The sequence below is a fragment of the Erpetoichthys calabaricus genome, chromosome 16, assembly GCF_900747795.2.
Source record: "Erpetoichthys calabaricus chromosome 16, fErpCal1.3, whole genome shotgun sequence".
NCBI lineage: Eukaryota > Metazoa > Chordata > Cladistia > Polypteriformes > Polypteridae > Erpetoichthys > Erpetoichthys calabaricus.
The window spans coordinates 75331681-75358681 of record NC_041409.2 but is presented as its reverse complement, the minus strand read 5'-3'; the positions used below and the strand labels follow the sequence as shown (position 1 = coordinate 75358681).

At 37.6% G+C, this 27001-nt stretch overlaps 1 protein-coding gene across 8 annotated transcripts in view; it reads left to right on the top strand.

Annotated features, from left to right (window-relative positions):
* Positions 1–27001, top strand: part of mark3a (MAP/microtubule affinity-regulating kinase 3a) — a 106315-nt gene that overhangs the window by 68007 nt on the left and 11307 nt on the right. For 2 of the 8 annotated variants that reach the window (XM_028822099.2, XM_028822097.2), the window contains exons 15-17: positions 414–590; positions 6422–6682; positions 8509–8535. In XM_028822099.2, coding sequence (XP_028677932.2) covers positions 414–590; positions 6422–6682; positions 8509–8535 — 465 coding nt within the window. The remainder of the gene's footprint in view (positions 1–413; positions 591–6421; positions 6683–8508; positions 8536–27001) is intronic. The other 6 variants (XM_028822098.2, XM_028822100.2, XM_028822104.2 and 3 more) reach the window with 3 other exon arrangements.

Genomic DNA, 27001 nt, shown 5'->3' with positions numbered 1-27001 from the left:
GTATATGCAGTACCTTTCTTATTTCTATCAACAGACTTGACAGTGTTTCTTGTACTTTTGTAGTATACTTGGTCAGTAATAAAACCCATACATGAAAATAATGCTAGGAAAAATAATCCAAGTTTGCTGCAGGAAAGTGTGCTTTATATTTAGACTTTTATTTCAAGATCTTTAAAGTACCAACATGAAACAATAATTTTGCTTTTCTGAACTTCTGATGCAAATGGCTGCTAAAGTTATGGTACTTTTACAGATACTGGCCTTTTGGTTTTCACCACTTTTTTAAATCTTTACATTGTGAAAATGAAGTATAAATAAGATTTAGCTTTTTGGGCTCTTATTTATATATTTTTTCTTCTTCTTTATTTATTATTTTCCTTCTGCCTTTGCCTGGGCTTTGCCTTACATTACAGCCTTACAGAAATGTCCGCATGCGTGACTAGCCCCTCTGCATATGCATCAGCTTGCATCACACCCTCTGCCTCCGTCTCGCTGAGACATCAGAAATCTATATCCTTGTCAGCATCTGGCAACTCCAGCAGGATGGCGTTGCCTCCAATTGAGGGTGCAACAGATAACTTCAGGTCTAAGTAAGAAATTGCACAGAGGACGGCTGTTTGTCTTTAACCTGTTTTAACCACTGTCTTGTCCTGTCCTTTAAACTTGCAGCCATTGTAGCTTTGACTTGATATGTGTTTAAAGTATTTTCCCCACCCACCCTTTTTCTTTGAGTTTATTTAAAAACTAATTCCATTTTTTTGTGTGTAATAGAACCATGTTACTTTAAAGACTTTTTGCTAAACATCCTTTTAATATGCTAACTTGGTACATTATGTGTACTATCCATTTTTAAAACAGCAGTTTTCTTTGTAAACCTAATTTTGTATCATTAAAAATTATTCTTACCTTGTTAATCACTTCATATCTTGGAAGAGTTTAATGAGGACTGAGGCACAAACCTTGCTATACTGGAGTTTTAACTTTTTTTGCCTAATTATTGTTCATATATTAGAATAGAGAATCATTTTTTTCCTCTTACAGTTTTTTCAAGCACTTATTTTTTCATTTACGTATTAGGCTGTCCAACTATTTTTTGCAGAATATTTCTGTGCAGTGTCTATTTTAGGTTAGTGTCTATTTTAGGTTATCATTTTTCACTTTATAATCATCAGGCACCAGAATTTCCGTAAATTTGTCTTCATAGATATTTTTTTCTCTTTTTTGCTGCTGTTGTTATTAAACACTTATTTGGGGAAAAAAAATCAAATATAACATGAAAAAGTTAAAGGATAAGTGTAGTATTTTCAAGTTGGCTATTCGACATATATAAATGAAAGACCGGTGTGTGTAGGGAGCAGTCTGCTGTGCTCGCGCTTAACCACATCCACGAGAGTTAGTGTGAATTCTACGGAAGATATAGAAGCATATACAAGTGTGACTTGCACTTGGTAAGATGATAAATGCATACACTTTAAAAATTTTTTCTGCACTTGTATGCACCTCAACTCTCAGCTTTATGTTACATGCACAGTGTACGTTCACTGTCATGCTCAATTTGTGTTACAGCTGCACTCGACTACACCTCCATCTCGGACAAGGTACGACCTGTCCCGGCCCACTTAGCTGATGCCTCTGCAAGTTCACCAATATAGTAAAACTGCTAGTCTTTGGGTTGTTTTTTTGTCCTGAAGACCATGCACAGCTAGTTCTCCATAATCATGTTATATTTTTAATTTGTTAAAAAAAAAAAAAAATTGTGTTCTAAAAATGAAGCATTTTTAATTAAGTTAAAACAAAGAATACCTAGGTCGCTTTTGCATTTTAAAATAGAAATGAATTGGCCAAGCTCTAAACTTGAAGACAAAAGCCTTAAAACTTACTGAATATGTTAACTTTCAAGCAGCAGATTGCATCCACTGTTTCTTAGACATGCTTGTAACAAGCACAAACTGGAAGGAATACATTTTTAGCAGACATTTTTGGTGCATTTTTTGAAGTACGGATAAGTTTCCTGTTCACTTGTCTGCTTGTAGCAACCGGAGTTTTAACATTTTCCACAAGTGCCACCCCTCAATTTGTCAAACTTTATATAACTTCAGGCTGGATATTATCCTGTTTTTTGTCTCTGCAGGTCAGTTTCTTTACATCTCATAAACAAATGAACTTCAGTCATATTAGGACGTTTCTTTGTAGATGTTTTCTGTCAGGCAAATAAGTAAGAAAGTAAGTCTTCCCCTTAACTAACCTAACTAAGAAAACTAACGTTGCATGAGTCGAGTTCTGGCATGAAGGAAGTGAGGAGGAACTGGGTGGAGAGGAGATTACAGTTTTGAGGTAAAGTCTGTGACGATGCAGGTTCACTGCATGCTCCCAACTCGCTTCCGGGAGCCCTTAAACCCATCACCGTTGGTAATGTTGCTGATGAGCACGACAGTGAGGCACTACAATGGAGCAATCGGATGGTGCAAAAAGTGCCAAGTGCTTTTATTAATATCAACAAAACAACAATCAAAAACAAAGTCCAAATTAAATAAAGTGCAGTGCTTTTAGAATCCTTCAATAAATAAATGATCCCATAAAAACAGAAGTGAAGTGGAGGTTAAAATCCAATAGAAAAAAAGTCTTCATTAAATACAATGAAACAAGGTTAAAACAATGCTGAAAGCAGTCTCTTTTTAAAAACAAGCCCAGTGCATTCTTTAACTGCCTTCTCGGCCTTATGCAGCCAGCCGTCTCTCGTGCTGTCTCGCTCGCTGCACAGGGAGAGACTGAACATGTGCGGAAATCATCAGCGCGTACGAACTGGAAGGGAAACTGGCTTGTTCGTCACCAGAGTGTGTAGTTGTGAACAGATGCAAAAGTTTGGCGAACTTTTTGGTCGTAACCCGATTTGTACATGGTCCAAGATGTTCGTGACCTGAGGTTCCACTGTACTTGTATTGTAATTTGAAGCACAATACATGTTAACAGTTTCAAAGAATGTTAGTAAAACCTTTCTTTCAGATTATTCAATTAGGTGTTTACACCCGGTTTTTAAACCTTTTATTTAGCCTGAGAGCTCTTCATGTTCACGTCATATGAATTTTAACAGTAGGTCTATAGGTACACAATCCTTTATTTGCAATTCAAAAATTTCAAACTCTTTCCATCTTATGTGCCCTAATGCCAGTTATAACATTATTTGTGAACATCTGCAGAACCATTCATTTGGTTATGAAATGACACACTTCAAGTCATGTCGTTTTCAGAAACAAGTCTCAATAGTTTTAGAAGTACTAGAGCTACTTCAGTTTAGTTCATTTAAAACTTGAAAAAATTTTGGTGACATCAAAATGACAGTCTTGTGATTTTGTTTTTGTAAAATTTTTCCACTTGCCAGGTAAGTATGATATTTAAACTTCCATACACAAAAGCATATCACATTTACAATGTTTGTATCACACAAAGTAATTTTAAGGTAATCTTTCTGTAAGTTGAACATTGTGTGAGCACGCATTACTTTGTAATGTTTTAGCCACTGCTTTATTATTCTTTACATAATGCATGGCATACTAACTGATAGCAGTCACAGAGAGTGTCAAATGAAAAAATATCGGGTTTCTTTACATTACAGACTGGATCAGTAATGGACAGGGTACCGGTCAGCTGGATTTATTTTATGAAATGAATTGCAGTCCTACTTGAATGCATGTGTGTAGCTGAATGCTTTCTTTGTAGGAACTGTGAGTCATCTTTAAGCCTCCGGCAAATGTAAGAAGTAAAATACAACTCATGCCTCCTTCAGTTGTAAAAGTACTGTCCCTTTTTAAAAATAAACTCTAGTGGAAGGATAGGGCTTCTGGGTATTATTTGTACATTAGGTTAGTAGATTAAAATTCAAATTCATTAGAAATCTCTATTTGTAATAATTACATTTTTAACTACAGATATCCAGTTCTTGCCCAATGGGCTGTTTTTTGAAAAGCACACAAAACAATGGTTTCTCACATAAATCAACATAAAACGTCTCTTGCTGGTTCTGTGGCTACTCTCACTGCATGTTCACCGTCTCTGGCAGCAGTGGTTGTGCAGGGACATTGGCGGTGACAGTGCAATCTGGTTTTTACCTCTTATTTAAGTGGCAGTCCTCCCAGGAGACTGTTGCCGTAGGCTCATCAACTACACTAGCGTGTTCAGCACCCCAATCACCTGATACCAGTACTACACTTTCGTTTTAGATCTCCAGATCACTTGCACCAAAATCGGAGTCCAACAAGTCAGAGCCCAATTCAAAATAATATACACAAAATATTGTCCACTGAATATTTTACTTGGCACATTCAATTCGCTCTCTCACCAGGTGTTGATGCCATTTTTGCCATTGTTTTCCTGCCGGTACTCGTTTTACTACTACTGCTCACGCACAAGCTGCAGGGATTAGACGTCTAGTCAATAAGTCTATCATTCCTCTAAGCACAGAGAGTCTTCCTTTACCATAACTGAGTTTTTTCAACATTTACAGTTGATTATCACCCTTGCCTGTCCTGTTGACAAAAGTTGACATCTGCACTAAAAGTGTTAATACTGTCTGATATTTTAAGCCCTTAAAATGAAATCAAGGAGAAGTTCTACTGCAGCATTAAAGCTGTTAGTAATAAAATATGCAAAAACTAATAGCAATGGGACAGCAAGTTGCCATTTTTGTATTACTGAGTCAAACATCTTATTATGGTGCACAAACAGGCTTTGCAAGCGTTGCCTACTGATATTTTATATAAAAGGCAAATCATGGGGCCCCAGCAAGTTTTCCAGACCTAGAAAAAGACTTAATGGACTGGACAACAAATGGGAGGCTACGGGGAATTGGTTTTTCATGTATTGAAATCAGACTTAAAGCTTTGGAACTTTGATGGCAAAGATTTGATAATCTTCTCATGGATGGGCAGTTTTGTGAAGCGTCATGGTCTTTCAGTTTATAGAATAACTACCATCACATAACAGCTTTCAGATGATTACAAAACAAAGCTCCTGGAGTTTCAAAACTACATTATTAAATTGAGAAAAGAACACACGCATGATGTTGCACAGACTGGAAATGCTGATCAGACACCGTTGACTTTTGATATCCTTTACGATAGGACTATAGACAAAATAGGCACATAACAGGACGTGTGAAGTCTCTTTATTGTTATTTTAGTGTGCACTGGAGATGGAGGAAAGTTGCCACCTTTCACAATTTTTAAGAGAGCAATTCTATGCAAAGGAATAAACTTCAAGTCATGCTAACAGTCATGTTCACTTTAAAGGATGGATGGATGAAGCATTGACCATTGGCTGGTTAAAATGTTTTTGGGCATAATGTCTCAGTGGTTTACGTAAGCAACAGTCTATGTTGGTACTCGAGTTGTTTTGCATACATCAAGGAGGAACTTAAGAAAATCTGATCTGGTCTTAAATGGAATGCATGGTTATGCAATGGTAATTGCACATATACTGCTGTTGGCCGTATGCATCGACCAACTATCTCCGACCTGGCCGAATAGATACTTGCAGCTTGGAATTAATTAGATGCATCTATAATTCAATGTGGTTTAATGAAATGTTTTATTTCTAATAATCTTGTCGGTAGCAAAGACAAAGTTTTCTGGGAGTATAAACAGGTGTCATCAGATAAAGTATTAAAATTTACCTAAACTAAATAAAGATTAAATTTTGTTTAAAAAAAACAATTATAAAGTAATAACTTCAATTTGAATTAAATCTTAAAGTGAACAGTGCACATTATATATGAATTTCATTTTTTACCTGTAAATTTTGGGCTAAATCAGCATGCATGTTATACGCGAGTGTGCATGATTATGTGTGAGATTTTACAGTATTTTTCCAAATTTGACATTGCCTGGCAGGGCGTGGGCATTTCCATACCTGTACCAGACAAGACAGTGTCCAGCTTCTTATCTGTACCCACAGGAGCTGAGAATAACCTCTGTGCACACATGACCACACCAATGTAAAACTCTAGGATTGTACCATTCTGGAATCTGAACAATTCCTAATTTCATAACACTTCTTTCTTTAAGGACTTTGTATGCTATTAATGGAAAAAAATAAAATGCTGTATTTTTTGATGCAGCTATGTTTTACTGATTTATGTCATTCATTAATTTTATAATGGTATAATTGTAAAGTTGTCAAAATATTTTAATACATAAAAAAACTTTCTCTAACTGACCTCCCTTGTTCTTTTGTGTAGCTTTTGTCAGTGCTTAGATACATTTCCATAGATGCATGCTTCTGACTGGGTTTCCAGTACTTTCCATGTCTTACCTTTTGTTTCTAAACCTTTGAACTGAGAGGATAACTTAGTCCACCGTAGCATGTCATTGTATGTCACTTAGCCATGTCAAAGTAAAAATGCTGGATTTTTTCTTTTTTTTAACAGTAGTACGCCTGCCCAGAGAAATCCTGTGGCCTCCACTCACAGTATCACTAGTGCTACCACACCTGACAGACTACGCTTTCCACGTGACACTGCCAGTCGAAGAACTTTCCATGGTGGCCAGCTTCGAGAGCGGAGAACAGCAACGTACAATGGTCCACCTGCCTCTCCCACTCTTTCACATGATGCCACACCTTTGTCTCAAACTCGGAGTCGAGGTTCCACCAATCTCTTCAGCAAGCTGACTTCTAAGCTCACTCGAAGGTAGGTGTTTTTTGTCTTGGACTTCTGCTAAGTCCAGACTCACTCTTGGAATAAAACAAGTTCAGGGAAAAAAAAAACCCTGCAAAACCACACTTCCATAAAAAACAAATTTCTGAAATAATTGATTATGGCTTTTGGTTTATCTTTTTACAGTATAGCTTAATGACTCGTAGCTGGATTTTAATTTTTGAATAATTTTGATTTATGACTGATTGTTCTGCTTTACAAAATCCACACTTCAACTCTCCCCCCATTTTGCATTTATTTATATATACAGTGTAACCTCGGGTCATGAACGTCTCGGACCACGTAAAAATTGGGTTACAACCAAAAAGTTAGCCAAACTTTTGCGTCTGTTCACGACCACACACTTGGGTGACAAACAAGCCAGTTTCCCTTCTTGTTCGTACACACCAATGATTTCCGCACGTGTTCAGTCTCTCCCTGTGCAGAGAGCGAGCGAGAGAGAGAGAGAGCGCGAGCAGGCGGGCGTATATGTATTTACATACACTCGTACGGTCCGGAACCGATTAATTGTATTTACATACAATCCTATGGGGGAAATTACTTCAGGTCCATTATGTATCTATATATATATGTATATATGTATGTGTATGTATGTATGTATATATAAATAAAATATTTATTCTGTCTCTTTTGTAGTCAAAAACTTAAATTCTGATTGTGGAGACAACCTTTTACTATAGACTCCCATTTGGTGATGTACCATATATTCTGACCAGGTCTAGAAATCTTGGTAACTCTGATACCTTTCTAGTCTGCTTTTTTTATGTGAAACATACAAGATAATTTGTCCACTTAAAAATGGTTTCAGTGTTTCCCGGGGTGGTGTTGGAGAAATCAGTGTAGACACTAATCTATTGGTCTTTACAAAAATTTAAATTGTGGATATGAATTTTATAAGTCCCCAGTGGCTGGCATAATTGGATACATTGCTAAGTTCAATTTGAAGGGCATAATGACTTTATCTCCTAAATAAAATTATTATGGTCGTAGATAAAAATAGATTTATATTTGCAACACATAATAGAAGGTAGTAACTTCTCAGTGAACAAAGTAATCAGTTCTTCAGTAACTATAATGTTCTCGGGGGGTGGGGGGGATTCATGTTTGGACACAAATCTTCATGGGTCAGAGAGATTATGATCCTATCTAATAAACACTGTAATTACCATTGCAGTTACTGAGGAGCTATGCAAGTCTGGCTTTAATACAAAATTTAATACAAATACATTAAGCATGAATGCTCTGTCATTCATGTTCGGTGTTTATGTATATTAATTACATTCACTTAAGATCCCCACTGTCGAAATATTGCTCTTCAAAATCAGATGCTGCTGTTGTGGCTACAAATGGAATTCTCTTATATATAAAAATGACCTCACACCTGGTTTTCTTGGAATGGTTAAAACGAAAAATTTGACAAACCTCTTTCAGCCGTAATCGATCTTTACTTCTTAATTGGGTCTCCCATACAAATACTGTCTTGCCCTTTAAGCATATAAGATTTTTATTAATCAGAACTGAATTCTTTCCACTTTAAGACATTATAATTTGGATAAACTTAACATTTGATTTAAACTGTAGTTTTACTACCAATTGCAAATATTTACCAGTCCTTGAAGCCAGTATAAGCTAGTTTTTTTTTTCTTTTTTTCTTTTTTAATCATACCAGGTCTCAAAACACAAGTTTTTAAATCTCTTCACAAATCACACAAATTATCACTTTTTTTTTTTTTTTTTAATTCTTCATTTTAATGATAGGATATCACGTTTTTTCTTTTTCTTTTTTTTTGTTTTTATAGAAACATGTCATTCAGGTTTACCAAAAGGTAGGACTTAACTCTGGTTTTTATTTTTGTGTATTTATTTTTTAATAATTGTTTTCCTTTTTTCTTTTTGCATTTAACATAACACTATCTGGCTTTGGGAAATTGGTTGACTATTAAACTAAAATTCTACCTGCTTGAAAACTAAATTAAATGTTTTGTTATAGAGATCAAACCATTTTTGTTTAGCAGTTTTCAAATGACAACCACTACCGGCATGTTGCCACATCAGATGTCATAGCTTCTTCCTGAGCATGTCTGTTTTCCCAACTTTGTGGTGTTCTACAGTGAAATGAATGAAATTCTTTACTAATCAGTAATGCATGCCAAATGAGACATCTAGGCATGTTATGCTAATTAATTACCCAATGAAGCTGTAATATGATGTTTATGCATAATGTCTGAATAGTAATCCTCAAGTATAATCTTTGCAAGGTGTCTGAGCTGTAGAATAAAAGACTTTTGTTGTGAATCAGTTTTTCTTCCATACCTTAAAATGATGCATTTTTATTTGGATAAAGTATTTGCTATTTCCTTGCAGGAAGACAGTCAAGAGGTTTATTCTTCTTAATTTAATAGCTTCTATTCCCAGTAGGATGTGTATGGCAAAGTATAAACCATGCTCCTGAAGTATTCTTTTGAATCATCTATGAAATGAACAAGTAGACTAAATACAAAACATTTAGCATCATAAAGTAACCTGGAAGGATAATCTGCATTTGATGATAAGCAAGTATAGTTTAAAGCACAATTGAAACCATTTTTGCAGGCTAATTATGCAATTCTGGTGCAGTATTGTGCCAGAAAATTACAGGTATTTTTAGACTAGCATTATGAATGCATGTTACTTCTCAGGAATAGTTTCTTTAACACATATACACTAGTTGATACAAGACTGGGATATGGCACAGCATGAGCAATGTCAAGAAAAGCAAAATTAACTAAGAACCTCAATAGTAAACATTGTCTTGATAATGTAGAATGAAACTTAAATGTGATGAAACAATGACCCCACAGCCTAAAGTCTTTTTCTGTTTTTACCTTTTTTTACTTTGGATTAAATAATAATAATTATAAAATATCCTCATTTGACTTCATATATTAAGCTACAATTTTACTTATAGGTAATGATGTACTGATATGAAAATTCAAGGCAATAACGATAACTAATGTTTTTCTCCATCTTTGCCAATACTGATAGCTGATAGATATTGATATAGATAGATATTGTGGGAAATAGCCCGGAGACAGATGGACATTGTTTAAAGTCCAACACACGTTTATTTACAATATTTAAGTGAAGCACAACCCAGTGCCGCAGCACCAATCACTCCAATAGTCCAGGCCAACACAAATGCCTTTTGTCTCTTCAGGCCTCCTCTTTCCTCTCCCAGACCTCGTCCTCTTCCACCCGACTCCAGCCCCGAATGAAGGGAGGCGGCCCCTTTTATTTTCCCCCGGATGTGCTCCGGCAGTCTTCCACCGACACGCCCCAGTGTGGCGGAAGTGCCGGTTGTAACCCCGGAAGCACTCCGGGTGTCCCTGCTCCTCTTCCCCCCAGCACTTCCTGGTGTGGCGGAGGTGCTGAGGTCCAGGGCTCTCCAGGCATTGGGACTCCCCCTGGTGGTGACCATGGACCCCTACAGGGTTGAGCTTCAAAGTTCTGTACCTGTGGCCCCCACAGCAACCAGGGCAGTCGCCCCCTTGTGGTCTGGAGGAGGCGTTAGCCCTCCTCCAGGCCTCTTGGGTGTCCCGGCTGGGTACCACCCCCAGCTGCGTGCCACAATATATATGCAGCTGGAGATCCACAAAGGGAGAAAATGAATCGCGTATCATAAAGTAGTTTTTATTCCTGAGCTTTCAGCCCCTACCAGAGGACTTCATCAGAGGATAATGCTTAGACTTACAAGAATCAAAGGGAATATATGGTAAAAAATTACATGGGGGGGGGGGGGGGTTATTGGTTGTAAAGATTTCACACTGACTTCGCCCCCCACCCCAATGTAATTTTTTGCTATATATTGCCTTTGATACTTGTAAGTCTAAGCATTATCCTCTGATGAAGGCCCCTGGTAGGGGATGAAAGCTCAGGAATAAAAACTACTTTATAATACATGATTCATTTTCTCCCTTTGTGGATCTCCAGCTGCAAATATGCAAACCATATCACAGACCTTCTCTTTCACATATATATATATATATATATATATATATATATATATATATATATATATATATATATATATATAAAAATATGGTTGAAATAGTTTACTGTCAAATAATGCAAAGAGTACGCAACACGTGTTTCGCCCTAATTCTGGGCTCATCAGGCGTACACACTCACTGCACTCCCTGTCGGGAATCGAACCTCGGACGTCAGCGCTAGAGGTGAAGCCCCTAACGTTGCGCCACGGCGTGTGGTTCGTTCGTTTGACAGCATGTAGATCGGGGTAATTACATTCACGGCATTCGTAGTCTGAATCACAATCTGATTGTATGGGTGGTTACCTACCAGGTAACACTTGTGGTTGGTCAGCAAGTCGGCTAATCGCAACTGAAAGAGGGCACCGTGGCGGATGTTAGCCAACTTGCTGACCAACCACAAGCGTTACCTGGTAGATAACCACCCATACAATCGGATTGTGATTCAGACTACGAATGCCGTGATATATATATATATATATATATATATATATATATATATATATATATATATAGTACTGTGCAGAAGTTTTAATATATATATATATATATATATATATATATGCTTTAAACAAAGAATGCTTTCAGAAGTATAAATAATGATTGTTTATTGTTATCAATTTACAAAATGCAAAGTGAGCAAACAAAAGAAAAATCAAATCAATATTTGGTGTTACTACCTTTTGCCTTCAAACCAGCATTAATTCTTATAGGTACACTTGCACAAAGTCAGAGATTTTGTAGGATTATAGTCAGGTGTGTGATCAACCAATTATACCAAACAGGTGCTAATGATCATCAATCTCACACGTAGGTTGAAACACAGTCATTAACTGAAACAGAAACAGCTGTGTAGGAGGCTTAAAACTGGGTGAGGAACAGCCAAACTCCACCAAGGTGAAGTTGTGGAAGACCGTTTCATGTCATGGCAAGATTGAGCACAGCAACAAGACACAAGGTAGTTGTATTGCATCAACAAGGTCTCTCCCAGACAAAGATTTCAAAGCAGACTGGGGTTTCAAGATGTGCTGTTCAAGCTCTTTTGAAGAAGCACAAAGAAACAGGCAACGTTGAGGATCGTAGACGCAGTGGTCGGCCAAGGAAACTTAGTGCAGCAGATGAAAGACACATCAAGCTTATTACCCTTCAAAATCGGAAGATGTCCAGCAGTGCCATCAGCTCAGAACTGGCAGAAACCAGTGGGACCCAGGTACACCCATCTACTTTCCGGAGAAGTCTGGCTAGAAGTGGTCTTCATGGAAGAGTTGCAGCCAAAAAGCCATACCTCCGACATGGAAACAAGGCCAAGTGATTCAAGTATGCACGAAAACATAGGAACTGGGGTGCAGAAAAATGGCAGCAGGTGCTCTGGACTGAAATTTGAAATATTTGGCTGTAGCAGAAGGCAGTTTGTTCGTCAAAGGGCTGGAGAACGGTACAATAATGAGTGTCTGCAGGCAATAGTGAAGCATGGTGGAGGTTCCTTGAACGTTTGGGGCTGCATTTCTGCAAATGGAGTTGGAGATTTGGTCAGGATTAATGGTGTTCTCAATGCTGATAAATACAGGCAGATACTTATCCATCATGCAATACCATCAGGGAGGCGTATGATTGGCCCCAAATTTATTCTGCAGCAGGACAACGACCCCAAACATACAGCCAAAGTCATTAAGAACTATCTTCAGTGTAAAGAAGAACAAGAAGTTCTGGAAGTGATGGTATGGCCCCCACAGAGCCCTGATCTCGACATCATCGAGTGTGTCTGGGATTACATGAAGAGACAGAAGGATGTGAGGAAGCCTACATCCACAGAAGATCTGTGGTTAGTTCTCCAAGATGTTTGGAACAACCTACCAGCCGAGTTCCTTCAAAAACTGTGTGTAAGTGTACCTAGAAGAATTGATGCTGTTTTGAAGGTAAAGGGTGGTCACACCAAATATTGATTTGATTTAGATTTCTCTTTTGTTCATTCACTGCATTTTGTTGATTGATGAAAATAAATGATTAACACTTCCATTTTTGAAAGCATTCTTTGTTTACAGCATTTTTTTCACATCTGCCTAAAACTTTTGCACATTACTTGTGTGTGTGTGTGTGTGTGTATGTATGTATATAATGTGTGTGTGTGTGTGTGTGTGTATATATGTATATATGTGTGTGTATATATATATATATATATATATATATATATATATATATATATATATATATATATATAAAATGTGTGTATATGTGTATATATATATGTATGTAAACATTCAAACCTTAAGAAAAAAAAATTTAAAAAATGTGTATATTATATATATATATATAATATACACATTTTTTAAAAATTTTTTTCTTAAGGTTTGAATGTTTTTAGTTATGCTGAAAATGTATTATGCATTATCAAAGAAACAATGGTAGCATGTGAAACAGAGGTGAACTTTTTATTTATTTATTTATTTTTAATTTCTGACTTACACTCTTCTTTACTATAGATGCAAGCAGCCAGTACTTTCTGTGCAGGGGAAAAGAGTAAGATATGGTCCGTCTCTATAGAAAAAATACTCCAGATCATGTACAAAAATCTGCTTAACATACACATTGTGGGTAACTTAAGCTCATCAAGACACCATGCCATTACATAACATGGTATTGGGGATATTAACAAAAAAAATGAATTCTTATTCTTTGTGCAATAATCAGACATGTATTACTTTAAGTAAAACTAAAATAAAAGGTACAATGAGGCCAGTAACCCTGGGCTTAAGTTGGCTTCTTTAAAAGCACAAATGGTAGGTTTTTCTTAACAAAAGTAAGCATTTCTGCCTTTTCACCAGCAAGTCTGTTTCTCTTTTCATTTACTATATTTGACACAGCTGAAAAAAGGTGTTCACTGTCTATACTGGTACAAGGTGCTGATAGGACAGGTTGCATTGCTTTTCCAATACTGGAGGGCACTATTATTTCTGGAAAAAGGGGGCTAGCTTTCATAGTTAATCAGCTGAAAATAAAAACATGTTGACGAACATTTACCTATATTACAATAAAAAATATATATATACATTGGTGTGAAAAACTATTTCCCCCCTTCCTGATTTCTTATTCTTTTGCATGTTTGTCACACAAAATGTTTCTGATCATCAAACACATTTAGCCATTAGTCAAATATAACACAAGTAAACACAAAATGCAGTTTTTAAATGATGGTTTTTATTATTTAGGGAGAAAAAAAATCCAAACCTACATGGCCCTGTGTGAAAAAGTAATTGCCCCCTTGTTAAAAAATAACCTAACTGTGGTGTATCACACCTGAGTTCAATTTCCGTAGCCACCCCCAGGCCTGATTACTGCCACACCTGTTTCAATCAAGAAATCACTTAAATAGGAGCTGCCTGACACAGAGAAGTAGACCAAAAGCACCTCAAAAGCTAGACATCATGCCAAGATCCAAAGAAATTCAGGAACAAATGAGAACAGAAGTAATTGAGATCTATCAGTCTGGTAAAGGTTATAAAGCCATTTCTAAAGCTTTGGGACTCCAGCGAACCACAGTGAGAGCCATTATCCACAAATGGCAAAAACATGGAACAGTGGTGAACCTTCCCAGGAGTGGCCGGCTGGCCAAAATTACCCCAAGAGCGCAGAGACGACTCATCCGAGAGGTCACAAAAGACCCCAGGACAACGTCTAAAGAACTGCAGGCCTCACTTGCCTCAATTAAGGTCAGTGTTCACGACTCCACCATAAAAAAGAGACTGGGCAAAAACGGCCTGCATGGCAGATTTCCAAGACGCAAACCACTGTTAAGCAAAAAGACCATTAGGGCTCGTCTCAATTTTGCTAAGAAACATCTCAATGATTGCTAAGACTTTTGGGAAAATACCTTGTGGACTGATGAGACAAAAGTTGAACTTTTTGGAAGGCAAATGTCCCGTTACATCTGGCTTAAAAGGAACACAGCATTTCAGAAAAAGAACATCATACCAACAGTAAAATATGGTGGTGGTAGTGTGATGGTCTGGGGTTGTTTTGCAGGACCTGGAAGGCTTGCTGTGATAGATGGAACCATGAATTCTACTGTCTACCAAAAAATCCTGAAGGAGAATGTCCGGCCATCTGTTCGTCAACTCAAGCTGAAGCGATCTTGGGTGCTGCAACAGGACAATGACCCAAAACACACCAGCAAATCCACCTCTGAATGGCTGAAGAAAAACAAAATGAAGACTTTGGAGTGGCCTAGTCAAAGTCCTGACCTGAATCCAATTGAGATGCTATGGCATGACCTTAAAAAGGCGGTTCATGCTAGAAAACCCTCAAATAAAGCTGAATTACAACAATTTTGCAAAGGTGAGTGGGCCAAAATTCCTCCAGAGCACTGTAAAAGACTCATTGCAAGTTATCGCAAACGCTTGATTGCAGTTATTGCTGCTAAGGGTGGCCCATCCAGTTATTAGGTTCAGGGGGCAATTACTTTTTCACACAGGGCCATGTAGGTTTGGATTTTTTTTTCTCCCTAAATAATAAAAACCACCATTTACAAACTGCATTTTGTGTTTACTTGTGTTATATTTGACTAATGGTTAAATGTGTTTGATGATCAGAAACATTTTGTGTGACAAACATGCAAAAGAATAAGAAATCAGGAAGGGGGCAAATAGTTTTTCACACCACTGTATATTAGGTTGACCAGATTTGTAGTAAAGAAAATAGGACAACTGCCTGTATCAACCACCTCCATTAATACTGTGGTGTTGAAAGCTTAACATAACGATTTGGTTCATATAAAGGGCATTCTGTATAAAGTGTGATGTGGATGCACTTTTAAGAGATGCAGCACAAGCTGTTCTAAAATGAAGCACTTTGTAACGCAGGTGTGCCTTGAAATATTGAGAGACTGCTGTGTATTTCAGGGTAGTTTTGTTTTAAAAGTAATGCTTACATTAAAACTGGAGTAATTCTCTTAAAATCTTTTACAGTTTAGATACAGGAGACTCATCTTTCACAAGGTACAAAACTTGAAGCTGCATTCTAGCATGCAGGTGAACCTGTTCCTCCTTTTTGTTAAGTGAACACTATATAAATTCCTCCACTATTATTCCTCTGTGACTCGACTGTCTAAAACAGAATAACCCCAGAAACTGGGCCACTGCAGTAACAGTTTTGTAGGCAATCTGGCAAACATAGATTGTAAAAACCTTACAAAAGGTGAGGTGATGCCGTTAACGTGTTCCTTTTCTTCTCAGCTGTTTGTGGAGTAGTTTGCCCTGCGCTCTTAAGTTATACACGGTCCCAGCAAGCCGCCTTGCAGTGCTGTGAGTTTTACTGATTGGATATTTGGAAGTTGCAGTGTGTGGTTTGTATTAAAAAAAAAAAAAAAAAAAAATTTTCTTAACAACCCCGCCCCCATTTGGGACGTCTGGTCAACCTAAGTAGTATGATTATTGTTAATAATTTTATGATTTTGTTATTTTACTTCAGCTGCAGTTGAATGTGGTTCTGCAGCCTCATAGGAATTTTCTCCAAGAATTTCTTCATACATCTCCAGTAATGAAGCAGTAACATCTCTCCGAATACAAATCTTTTTCTCTTGTGATTAGCCTCCAAAAGTGTGGTTTTCGCCGTCTGAACTCCGGAATACGTCTTGTCACACTTGCTAAGCAGATGTTTAAGTGTGTCAACAGATGGAATCACATCTGTAATTGTAGATGAGTGCATGCTTATGTCTTTAGTAAGTTGCTTGAATGGTTCAAGTAGAGTGATCCTGTTTTCCACAAGTCCCCACTGATGTACTGTTAGAGAGGCAGGAAGCTTGTATTCAGCCCCATACGCAGTAAGAGTGCACTTCTGATCAACTAGATTTTTCAGCATATGATACGTGCTGCTCCAGCGAGTCGGGACATCCTGCTGAATCATTCTTGTTGAGGTACCAAGATCTGTTTGTATTTCTCTCAGCTGCGAAATAGTGAGCTGTGAGTGCTTAAAATGAGTAACTATTCACTTCCCAATGGAAACACAGTCTGAGATGCTTCTGTGACTCAGTAAGCCTTCATTTACAATAAGCTGCAAAGTGTGAGCAATGCAGCTTCAACTTTTAATGCCACTTTCTTCCATAGCTTTTGCCATATTGCGAGCGTTGTCACGAAGCACAATGTGCATATTACTTTTTGAAATGTTCTACTTTGCTAATATGGAATCGAAAGCTTGTGCGATGAAACTTGCAGAATGAGAACCGGAGAACTCATTAGCATGCACCACTATTTTTGCCTCAAACTTTTCATCAATCCAGTGTGCAGTTAGACTCGACATGCTCATGAGGCCAACCTCTGAGCTCCACATATCTGTAGTGAAGCTAATGCTGGTGACATTGCTACATATATCCACGAGCTTTTAAGAAACAATCACATCATATAATGTAGGCAGTGACACATCTGCAAAGTATCGCCAGCTTGGAAGAATATTCCGAGGTTCTAAATGAACTACATCATGAAATCTGACGAAATCCCTTGTCCTCAACAAAGGAAAAAGGTTGGTCATCGAATGTGATCATTGCCATTATTTTAGTAGATATGCCTTTAGTTCTGGTGCTGTCTTGAGGAAATGTCTTTATGCTTTGAAGGTTTTGCTGTATGAGGCTACCGCTAGTGATCCTGGTAGCGTCTGATTTAAGTTTCGTTTTGGTAGCATTATCTGCTAGAAATTCAGTTTATAATTTGTTATGGTGGTTCTTCAGATGGATAATTAAATTTATGGTATTGAAAGATTTAATTCAGCAGTCTCCATGCATTATCTAATTTTTACAGGTAGTGTAGATAGCAACTTAGTTGTCTTCCTTTTTCAAGGAAAAATGTGACCACACGGCTGACATGCTGCTTTACTAACGATATCTGTCCAATGAATAAGTAAAGTGCGCAATGCTCCTGTCAGCAAAACTAGGAAACCCTGTGGCGTGTTTTTTGTGTGTGTGCACAAGGGACTGCTTGCATGCATGTTTTTCTGTAGCTTAACGTCTGCCTCACCGAACAATGAAAACAACATTTAATTATTTAGTGAACTGACAATGTTGACAAGTCCCAATTATACCTGTCGGCCGTTTTGGTTAAAATGTACACACTTGACTGATTTCGATGTCTTCGTTTTTAATGAACATCGGCCGATAACAATACAGTTCCCAATAAATTGTGCCTCTCTTCTTATGGGAGAGGATAAAATAAGCTGCACTTAAAGATATTTGCAGCATTTGAACATGGCTCGCAAAACTGAGTGGTCTTTGCCAAAGAACTGCATAACTGCACTTGTTTGGCAATGTTCAGGTTGGGGAGAATAAAACCCTTCTGATTTCAAGCTTAACTTTTTTATTTATTTTGAAGGAATCTTTTACAACTAATTTGTGTGCTTTAAACAACCAGTACCCAGTGCGTGTGTTTTTGTGTTTTTCTTTTTTTAATTGACTATTGCTATTGAAAAGACTTCTCTATCTAGGTGTCATGAATCTAGTGAGCATAACTCATTATTATTTGCGGTTCAAATCATTTGTTACTTGCAGGAAAGAATGAACACTGATGAAAAGCATTAATGTGGCTATTTTTGGTGCTTTCCCCTCCACAATCATTGGCACCTCTGGTAATGATGAGTATAAAAGGTTATAAAAAAAATTCACCCTTTGGTAAATTACTGTAATCTCATATTGGAAAAAAATTAGAGAAATCCAACCATTAACTGAAGTAAATTTATTCTGAGATAAAATAATCAGTTTGCTTTGGCAAACTCCTACATTCATAGGCTTCATGACTATGCACAGTAGAGAAAAAATGAAAGGTTTGGTGAACTGTAATGGTCTTTTTTTAAGAGAATGGTATTTGGTCCTGTGGATCTGTGGAGAAGGGCGTACCCTAATATAGATTTTTGTGCAAGGCAAAGTCGACACAGATTTTGAGGTTTGATTGACGTTTTTGCCTTTTAGAGGGATTGAATTAGGTATAAAATACCTGTCTTGTTCACTCTACTGTTGTAGAGTAAAAATGGTTCCTGTGCATTCCTTGCATATTTTCATTGTGTTGCATACAAAATCAAGTTTTGTGTTGTAGCTGTGCCTCCAAAGAATAATTCAAGTCCTTCAGGCTCAAAGCCAAAGTTTATTAGGTCAGTGTTGCAGCTTAGTGAAAATTGGCAGTGCCATGATTTTGGTGTTAACAAATCGACCAACTGGCTACAGACACTGAAGCTGCTGTTCCCACCACAGCCTTAAGATTTAACATCAGCTTGCCTCAGCTTTGATCCCATACGCTGAGACCTTTAACACAAGAATTATCAGAGCCTATGAAAAAACTCGTAGATCTGGCCCACCTTAAATCACTTCTTAAAACCGTTATCACCTCTCCGCCAGCATCTTTTGTCATCTAAATGTACTGATAAAGACATGCTATAAGCAGCCGGCTATTCCATCCCCCCACCGACTTAGAACGTACACGAACTTCTCCCAGATCATGTCTTGATTGATTATCTGGGAGTGAAGTGGAGTTTTAGAGTGGAAATAATAAATCGTTATTTGGAACACACGCATTTCATATGTGTTGCGTTTCTACAGTAATCTGTGTAAACACATTTTTAAAACTAATTTTTTTATATGCTAGTAACAAATGACAAAATGTAGGCATACACTATATAATGTATGAAGCCTGAAGTCCAAATATCAAAAAAAACACTTTCACAAAAGGTACAAAAAAAAAAAGCCGCCGCCAAAAAAAGCCGCCTTAGTGTGTGACATTGACACTCTTTCACTGTGACTACTGCCGTGGCGCAACAGTATCAGTTGCTGACTGGCAATCAGAAGGTCACGAGTTCGATCCTGTATGACTTCCTTTTGAGAAGTGTTCTTATTTTTACTATTTTAGAATAAAAGATGCATTTAATTTCAGTCTGTAACAGCCGGTGTAATTTGTGATATTTGCAAAGGTTAGCTTTGTTTTGTTTTTTTAATTCACTTTTTTTTTATTCACTTTCTAATTTAACTCTGTCGCGTTCAGGATCCTTCCCTACCCCCCTCCCTCCATCTGACACTGCTGTTTTCACATAAAGACGCACAATAGCACGGCAGTTTATCACGATACATACGACCACGTGTTTTTTTTCCCACAATCTTGCCAGTCTCCACATGTTGCTGTATGCTGTTTCTTTTGTACTCCAGGACATGCAGAGGAAAGCATAGTAAAGAGTAGTAACTTCAGCGCTATATGCAATCATCAGACATTCCCCATCTGACACTGCTGTTTTCACATAAAGACGCGCTATAGCTCTGCAGTGTACTTGTGACTGCATTGTCATACCAATGCTTGCAAACTGAAGTGTCTGCATGCACGTTTCGTGGCATTACACGTGTATTTTTTGAGCATGCCCATGTAGGCTCAAACACAGGAACGTATGTTGATGTAAAAGTATAACAAAACAAGTGCACTTTTATTCAAGACTATAACCGAAGAAAAAAGAAAGCAAGTTACAGTAGGCGGTTGATATGACAGCTTGCGTGGTGCAATGCTAAGAACTGCTGATTTCCATTCCGTGCTATATAACTGTTAACATTTGAATCTGATGATTGCATATAGCGCTGTCTTATTCACTGTGCGCAAGAACATGCAGGTGGCCAGTTGCTGCGTGCTACAACACACATTTTAAAAAAAGAGACAAATATATGTCACGTTGTGAAGAAATCATTTTATGACGCGAAAAGTACCAATCAGAAAACATCGTCGAAGTAATGCAATATTATTTGAAAACAAACAGTGTCAGGTTGGGTGTGAAGTTATACTGGCGCTGTTTGAGTCCAATCAGAAGCTGAATAAGCTGAACAAGCTCCTGTTCTGACTCTAAAAGCATGGATTAATCAACAGAAATAACCGCGATCGACATTTTAAACTTAACGATTTACAGTTCATACCAATTTATAAATTTTATGTCCGTTTGAGGAAAAAAAATATAGTTTATGCCTACATTTTGTGACATTTATTACTAAAATATGAAAAAGTTTGTTTTAGCAATGTGTTTACACAGACTACTCTAGAAACAGAACACGCATTAAATGTGTGTATTCCAAATAACGATCTATTATTTCCATTCTAAAACTCCAGCAGTTCAGTCACTCCCAGATAATCAAACAAGGCATGAGCTGGGAAAACTTAGTAAACGTTCTGCGACGGTGGGGGATGGAATAGCCGGCTACTTGCTGCTCGTCTTAATCGGCACATTTAGAAGACAAAAGAGAGGTGAGAACGGTTTTAAGGTGGGCCGGATCTACGAGTTTTTTCATAGTCTCTGGTAATTCTAGTGTTAAAGGACTTAAGTGGTGCACATAGCAGATGTCGCCGACTGACTAGTTTAAGCTGGTGCATCTTTCACAATCTCCACCATTTGCCAGCTGTGACAGACCCACAAAGCAGACGTCACCGACTGATTATTTCAAGCAGGTGCATCCTTCATGATCTCCAATGTCATTTGCCAGCTTTGAAGGACCATGTGTCAGATTTTGTGTCGAGACCTTGCCAGTCTCGGCATTTTACAACTTATCGGATGAAGTTTTTTTGGTTTGGAGATGCTAGCACAGAATGTACCAGTTCAATTCTTTATTGTCATGTGTGCAAGTACCATGTACAATGAAATGCTTGCTTGCATGTGCCCCCGCAGACAGTGAACATAGAGAGAAAAAAAAATAAAGAATATAAATAAGTAAATAAATAAAACCAGCATCCTAGGAATAAGTAAAGACAGTGGCAGAAGTATGTGTGCAGGTAGCAATGGAGGTGACACAAGGTTCATGAGTCTGATTGCAGTTGGATAGAAACTGTTCCTGAACCTGGAGGTGCACGTCCGAATGTACTTTAATCGTTTCCCAGATGGGAGGAGGGTGAAAAGTGACAGTGCAGTCCAGTGGCTGGGGTCCCGCCTGATACATACAGTTCACTTTCCTGAGACAGCGTGTAGTGTGGATGGCATGGATCGCAGGGAGCTGTGTGCCTGTGATCTGCTGTACTGTATTCACCACATGCTGCAGAGCTCTGCAGTCCTGAACTGAACAGTTGCTGTACCAGGATGTGATGCATCCTGTTAGGATGGATTCCACAGTACACAAGTAGAATCTGCACAGGGTTCTGGGGGACATCCGGGCCTTACTCAGTCTCTCGAGGAAGAGGCGTTGTTGGGCAATCTTGACTACTGCTGCAATGTTGACTTGACCATTTAAGTCATCAGTGAGGGTAACTCTGAGGAACCTAAAGCTGCTGACCTGCTCCAAAGACTTGCCTCAAATGTAGATGAGGCAGTGCTCGGTTGCCTGTTTGCAGAAATCCACAATCATCTCCTTAATTTTGCTAATATTGAGGGTGAGGTTGTTGTCCTGACACCATTTTGCCAGGAGTCTGATGTCCTCCCTGTAGGCTGTCTCATCATCCTCGCTAATCAGACATATTACAGTGGTATCATTAGCAAACTTGAGGATGGTGTTAGAGCTGTACTTAGCTACGCAGTCATGGGTGTAGAGGGAGTAAAGCAGGGGGCTCAGCACGCTGCCCTTCGGGGTGCCAGTGTTGATGGTGATAATGGAGGAGGAAGTTTTTCCACCAATTCGCACTTGCTGAGGTCTGCCAGTGAGGAAGTCCAGTACCCAGAATGACTAATGAGAAATAAATGCTTTTTTGGTTACATGTTAGCAATTGTGTTTTGTGTACTGCATTTTATGGGTTATTTCGTGGATACTATGTTTTGAAAAGTACACATTATCAAAATAGTCAGTTTTATAAAGAATTCCATGCAGTAAAGTGTATTTTGTGTGTTGCTGGAACCTAACCTGCTATTTCCTCATAGGTTCAATGTATTAACATTCACATTGTTACCTTTTGCATTGTTTCCTAGGAATGTAACCCCCACAAAAGTTAGAATCGACTGAACTTTACCAAAAGATATCAGTCTAAAACAGGTTATCTTGTGACATTTCCTTATTTTCTTTCATTGTTCATTGTAATCACATTACAGTACCCAGTCATTATTGGTGAAAAGCAGCCCCCAACAGCATTATGCTACCACTATCATGCTTCACTGTAGTTGCGGTGTGTTTTGAGATTCAAGCAGTGAAACCAAACCAAAATGATCTCTTTGTTACATTTGTAATGGCTAACATGGTACATCACCCTAGTACTACTTACTTCTGTTCACTAAACTTTACCACATCTTATGTTTGTCGTGACATCTGCAGAGTTCTTGACATTTTCAAATTGTCCACAATTACCCCAGCGCCCAAAAATCTCAATATTTTCTTTTGTAGGGCCACGTCTGTAATCATTGATCTCAGTAATAATGAAAACATTTAAATATCTAATTCTGTAGTTAAAAAAAAAATTCCCTTCTTGAGCAGCTTATTTGTGCTAACCATGTAAAAGAGATCAGTTGAACATGCAGTTGACAGGGCTTTCCACTACATTTTTCAGCATTAAGACTCTCCAGGTTCTTTCTTCGTGATTTTTGTAATGGATTTTAGTTTAGCATTTAACACAGTCAAACTAGAGCTTCATAGAAGAAAAATCATCAATATGATCTTAGACTATACCACATGCTTTTGGATCTCTAAAACAAATATCAGACAGTGGGGAATTTTGGACATTAACCAGGTAGACTCCATTTAGTGGTGTCTTCTATACCTTCTACATTTCTCCCACTACACAAACTATTGCATCTCCAGTGTTTTGTCTGAACAAATGGTGAAGTTTGTAAATGACCAGATGGGATAAAGTACTATATGTGCACTCAATAATATATACCCTTAAAATGGTGGAAAAGAATTGAAAGTTAACTTTCTGGGGTAGAAATTATCCATTATTCATGTGAAGGTCTTGGGAGTTCCTAAAGTTCGTAATCATACTTTTGTTCTGATGACAAATGGCACATGTTCCCACTTCTCTTTTAAGAATTAACACAAATGAACCGTAATTATTCATTATTTAGCTGTTGAACAGAATAGTAAGTGGAGATATTAAGAATGTCTGTAAGCCATTGTACGTCACTTGAATTGATTATTCTGACATTCATGCAAATTTGCCAGTGTTTACAGCAGGGGTCTCCAACCTTTTTTCCCCCTGAGAGCTACTTTTACAAAATGAAAATGACCGAGAGCTACTCATGTTTTCTAAAGTTTATTCTCATGGCTTATTTCAACTCAAACAAACTTAATAAGCTTGTTTTGCCTGAACATTTACAAAATGTTGGTGTCCATAACTCACATTTTGCATTAAAATATCACCAAAAATATTTAGTTTACCTGCAAGTGCATTTTGTATGTCTGTATGCATTTTCTAGTGTATCTCACACTACTGAATTAAAACATGAATGCTGTCAAAACAATGCAATTACAAATACACAGATATTACTTGTTCATTTGTCATTTTGTTACATGTCACTGTTTCACTTCACAAGAGTATTCACATGCCCAGTTGCATGTGTGATATGTTTTTTTAGTTAGTGAGATGACTGGCACTGCATGGAGTCAATAAGAGAGGTGTATGGTGGAGTGTAGCCACTTAGGTTCACTCTTATGGAGTCATTTAAATGTTCATCTGTCAGTCTTGTTCTGAACTTTGATTTCATGACATTCATATCAGAAAAGGTGCTTGGTGAAGATTCTTATAGTTATCTGGCTTTACTAAGCTCCAGAAATGCTGAGAATGCTGTTGAGACATTAACTGCACATTAGTTTGAAGGTTTACTAATCTATATAAAATCCAATGTCTGTCTGTACGTCCATCCGCTTTTCACAAGAGAACCACTTAACAGATTTAGATCGTTTTTTTTTTTTTTTTCTATAATTTGCTTGAACATTCTGGTTGATTATTCAACTTCTCTCATTTCGCTATGTATCATAGTTTGCTTACAGTACTGATTTATTTGTGCGAATCCAAGATCCACGAAACGGGCCTGAGGGAGGGGCCTTCCTCACTCACTCGCCAGCTTTGGGGCATGTTCCTTAACTCCGCTTAGCTAGCAAACGAGATAACAATTGAATTCAACTTTGTTTGATATTTAAAATAAAGTGTTACGTAGGTCTTGATGAGTTTGAGTCCTGATATTCTCTTAAGTGTATGCCACATTGAAAAGATAGATTGCAATTCAGATGTGTGTTAAAAGGATCGTGATATGATTTTTTGGAAAGATCGCCCACCCCTAATTTGACTAATCAAGTTTTCAAATTTATGTAGGATTCATTAACTCTTTGGCGAGCTACATGGAAAGGGGTTGCGAGCTTCCTCTTGTGACATTTGTTTGTGATTATACCTTGCATCTGAAAACATATGTTCAGAATCCATCTTTTTTTTTTTTTTTACAGATTCAGGGGCATACAAAATTTGTTATTGGAAAACAGATTTGCAAAATTTAACTTTTGTTATCAAGGAATGGACAGTAAGAATGACTCATAGCAAAACATTGCAGAAGTGGTCTTTACCTGTTTTTCACCTATTTGTGTTTTTTCTCGTTTTCTCAAACTCCTAAATTGCATGAATATGCTGAAGAAGCTAAAATCCATTATTTGCACTTTTAATTGCAAGAGAATTCCTATTAGTGTCATTGTAGAACTGCCATGTTTAATATCCCATAATTACACACAAAACTGGGTTTACAAAAGGTGACAGTATAAGCATAGATATTGATATATTGTGCAAGTCCCTAACTTTTTTTTTTTTTTTTTTTTTTTTTTTTTTTATTGAAATCCCACAACATTCCATACAAATAGATCAATTTTTCAAGAATAGGATTGAAAACAAATCAACCCCCACCCCTGACAAAGAGAGCATGGGCAGCAGAATAAAACTTAAACCTAGTAAAAATAAGTAAATAGATAAATTAAGAAGTGAACATAGATAAATGGAGAAGAAAAAGAAAATGGGGGGAGAGAATCTGCTTCCTCGCTGTTTTAAAAGCTTATTCTAGAATGTTATTGATTAGATCCTGCCAGGTTTTGAAAACTTTCTGCACATATCCTCTGAGAATTTGATTTTTTCCAATTTCAAATAGTATAAAACATCAGTTATCCACTGACTTAAAACAGGAGAGTTAGGATTCTTCCAGTTTAGCAAAATAAGCCTGCGTGCCAATAGTGTAGTAAAGGCAATCAGTTTGTTTGTCCTTCTCCACTTTAAGCCCATCTGGGAGTACACCAAGCACAGCTGTTAATGGATTAGGAGGGATTGTGACACCAAGGCTGTCTGAAAGGCATTTAAAAATTTTGGTCCAGAATGATGTTAGTTTGGTGCAGGCCCAAATCATGTGATCCAGTGATGTTGGAGCTTGATTGCAGCGTTCGCAGGTTGGATCTTGCCCTGGAAACATTTTGGACGATTTCAAGCGAGACAGATGTGCTCAATATATAATTTTGAGTTGAAGAATTGTATGCTGTGCACATATGGAGCTCGAGTGGATTCTCTGCATTGCTACCTTCCACTCTTTTCTGAGATGTTGAGTAAGAGATCCTTTTCCCACTGTCCTCTTGGATATTTGAAAGGGAGGGACTGTAAAATGGTTTTATATATATTGCAGAGATGCTGTCTAAGTCCTTGAAACTGATCAATATTTTTTCCAGTATAGTGGGAGGTGAGGAAAATTGGGCAGGTTCTGTTTAACAAAGTTTCTAATTTGAAGATAATGAAAGAAATGTGTTGCTGGAAAGTTAAATTTGGAATGTAATTGTTCATAGGATGCAAAGACGTTGTCTATGTACAGATCTCTAAGAGATTTAATCCCAAATGTTTTCCAGACATTTAAAAACTGCATATGTTTGTGAGGGTTGAAAAAGGTGGTTCTCGTGCTGTGGTGCCACTGATAAAAAAAAAAAAAAAGATTCTCTATCTTAAAATGCTTCCTACATTGGTTCCATATTCTGAGTGAGTGAAGCACTATTGGGTTGTTAGTATATTGGTGATAACTTGCATTTATTGGGGCACAAAGCAATGAATATAAAGTAGTACTGCAGGATTTTATTTCTATTGCAGACCAAGCCTGTATATGTTCATCTGTTTGTGTCCAATCAGACAGATTGTGTACAAATGGAGGAAATTCAAGACCATTGTTACCCTCCCCAGGAGTGGTTGATCAACAGAGATCACTCCAAGAGCAAGTCATGTAATAGTCGGCGAGGTCACAAAGGACCCCAGGGTAACTTCTAAGCAACTGAAGGCCTCTCTCACATTGGCTAATGTTCATGTTCATGAGTCCACCATCAGGAGAACACTGAACAATAATGGTGTGCATGGCA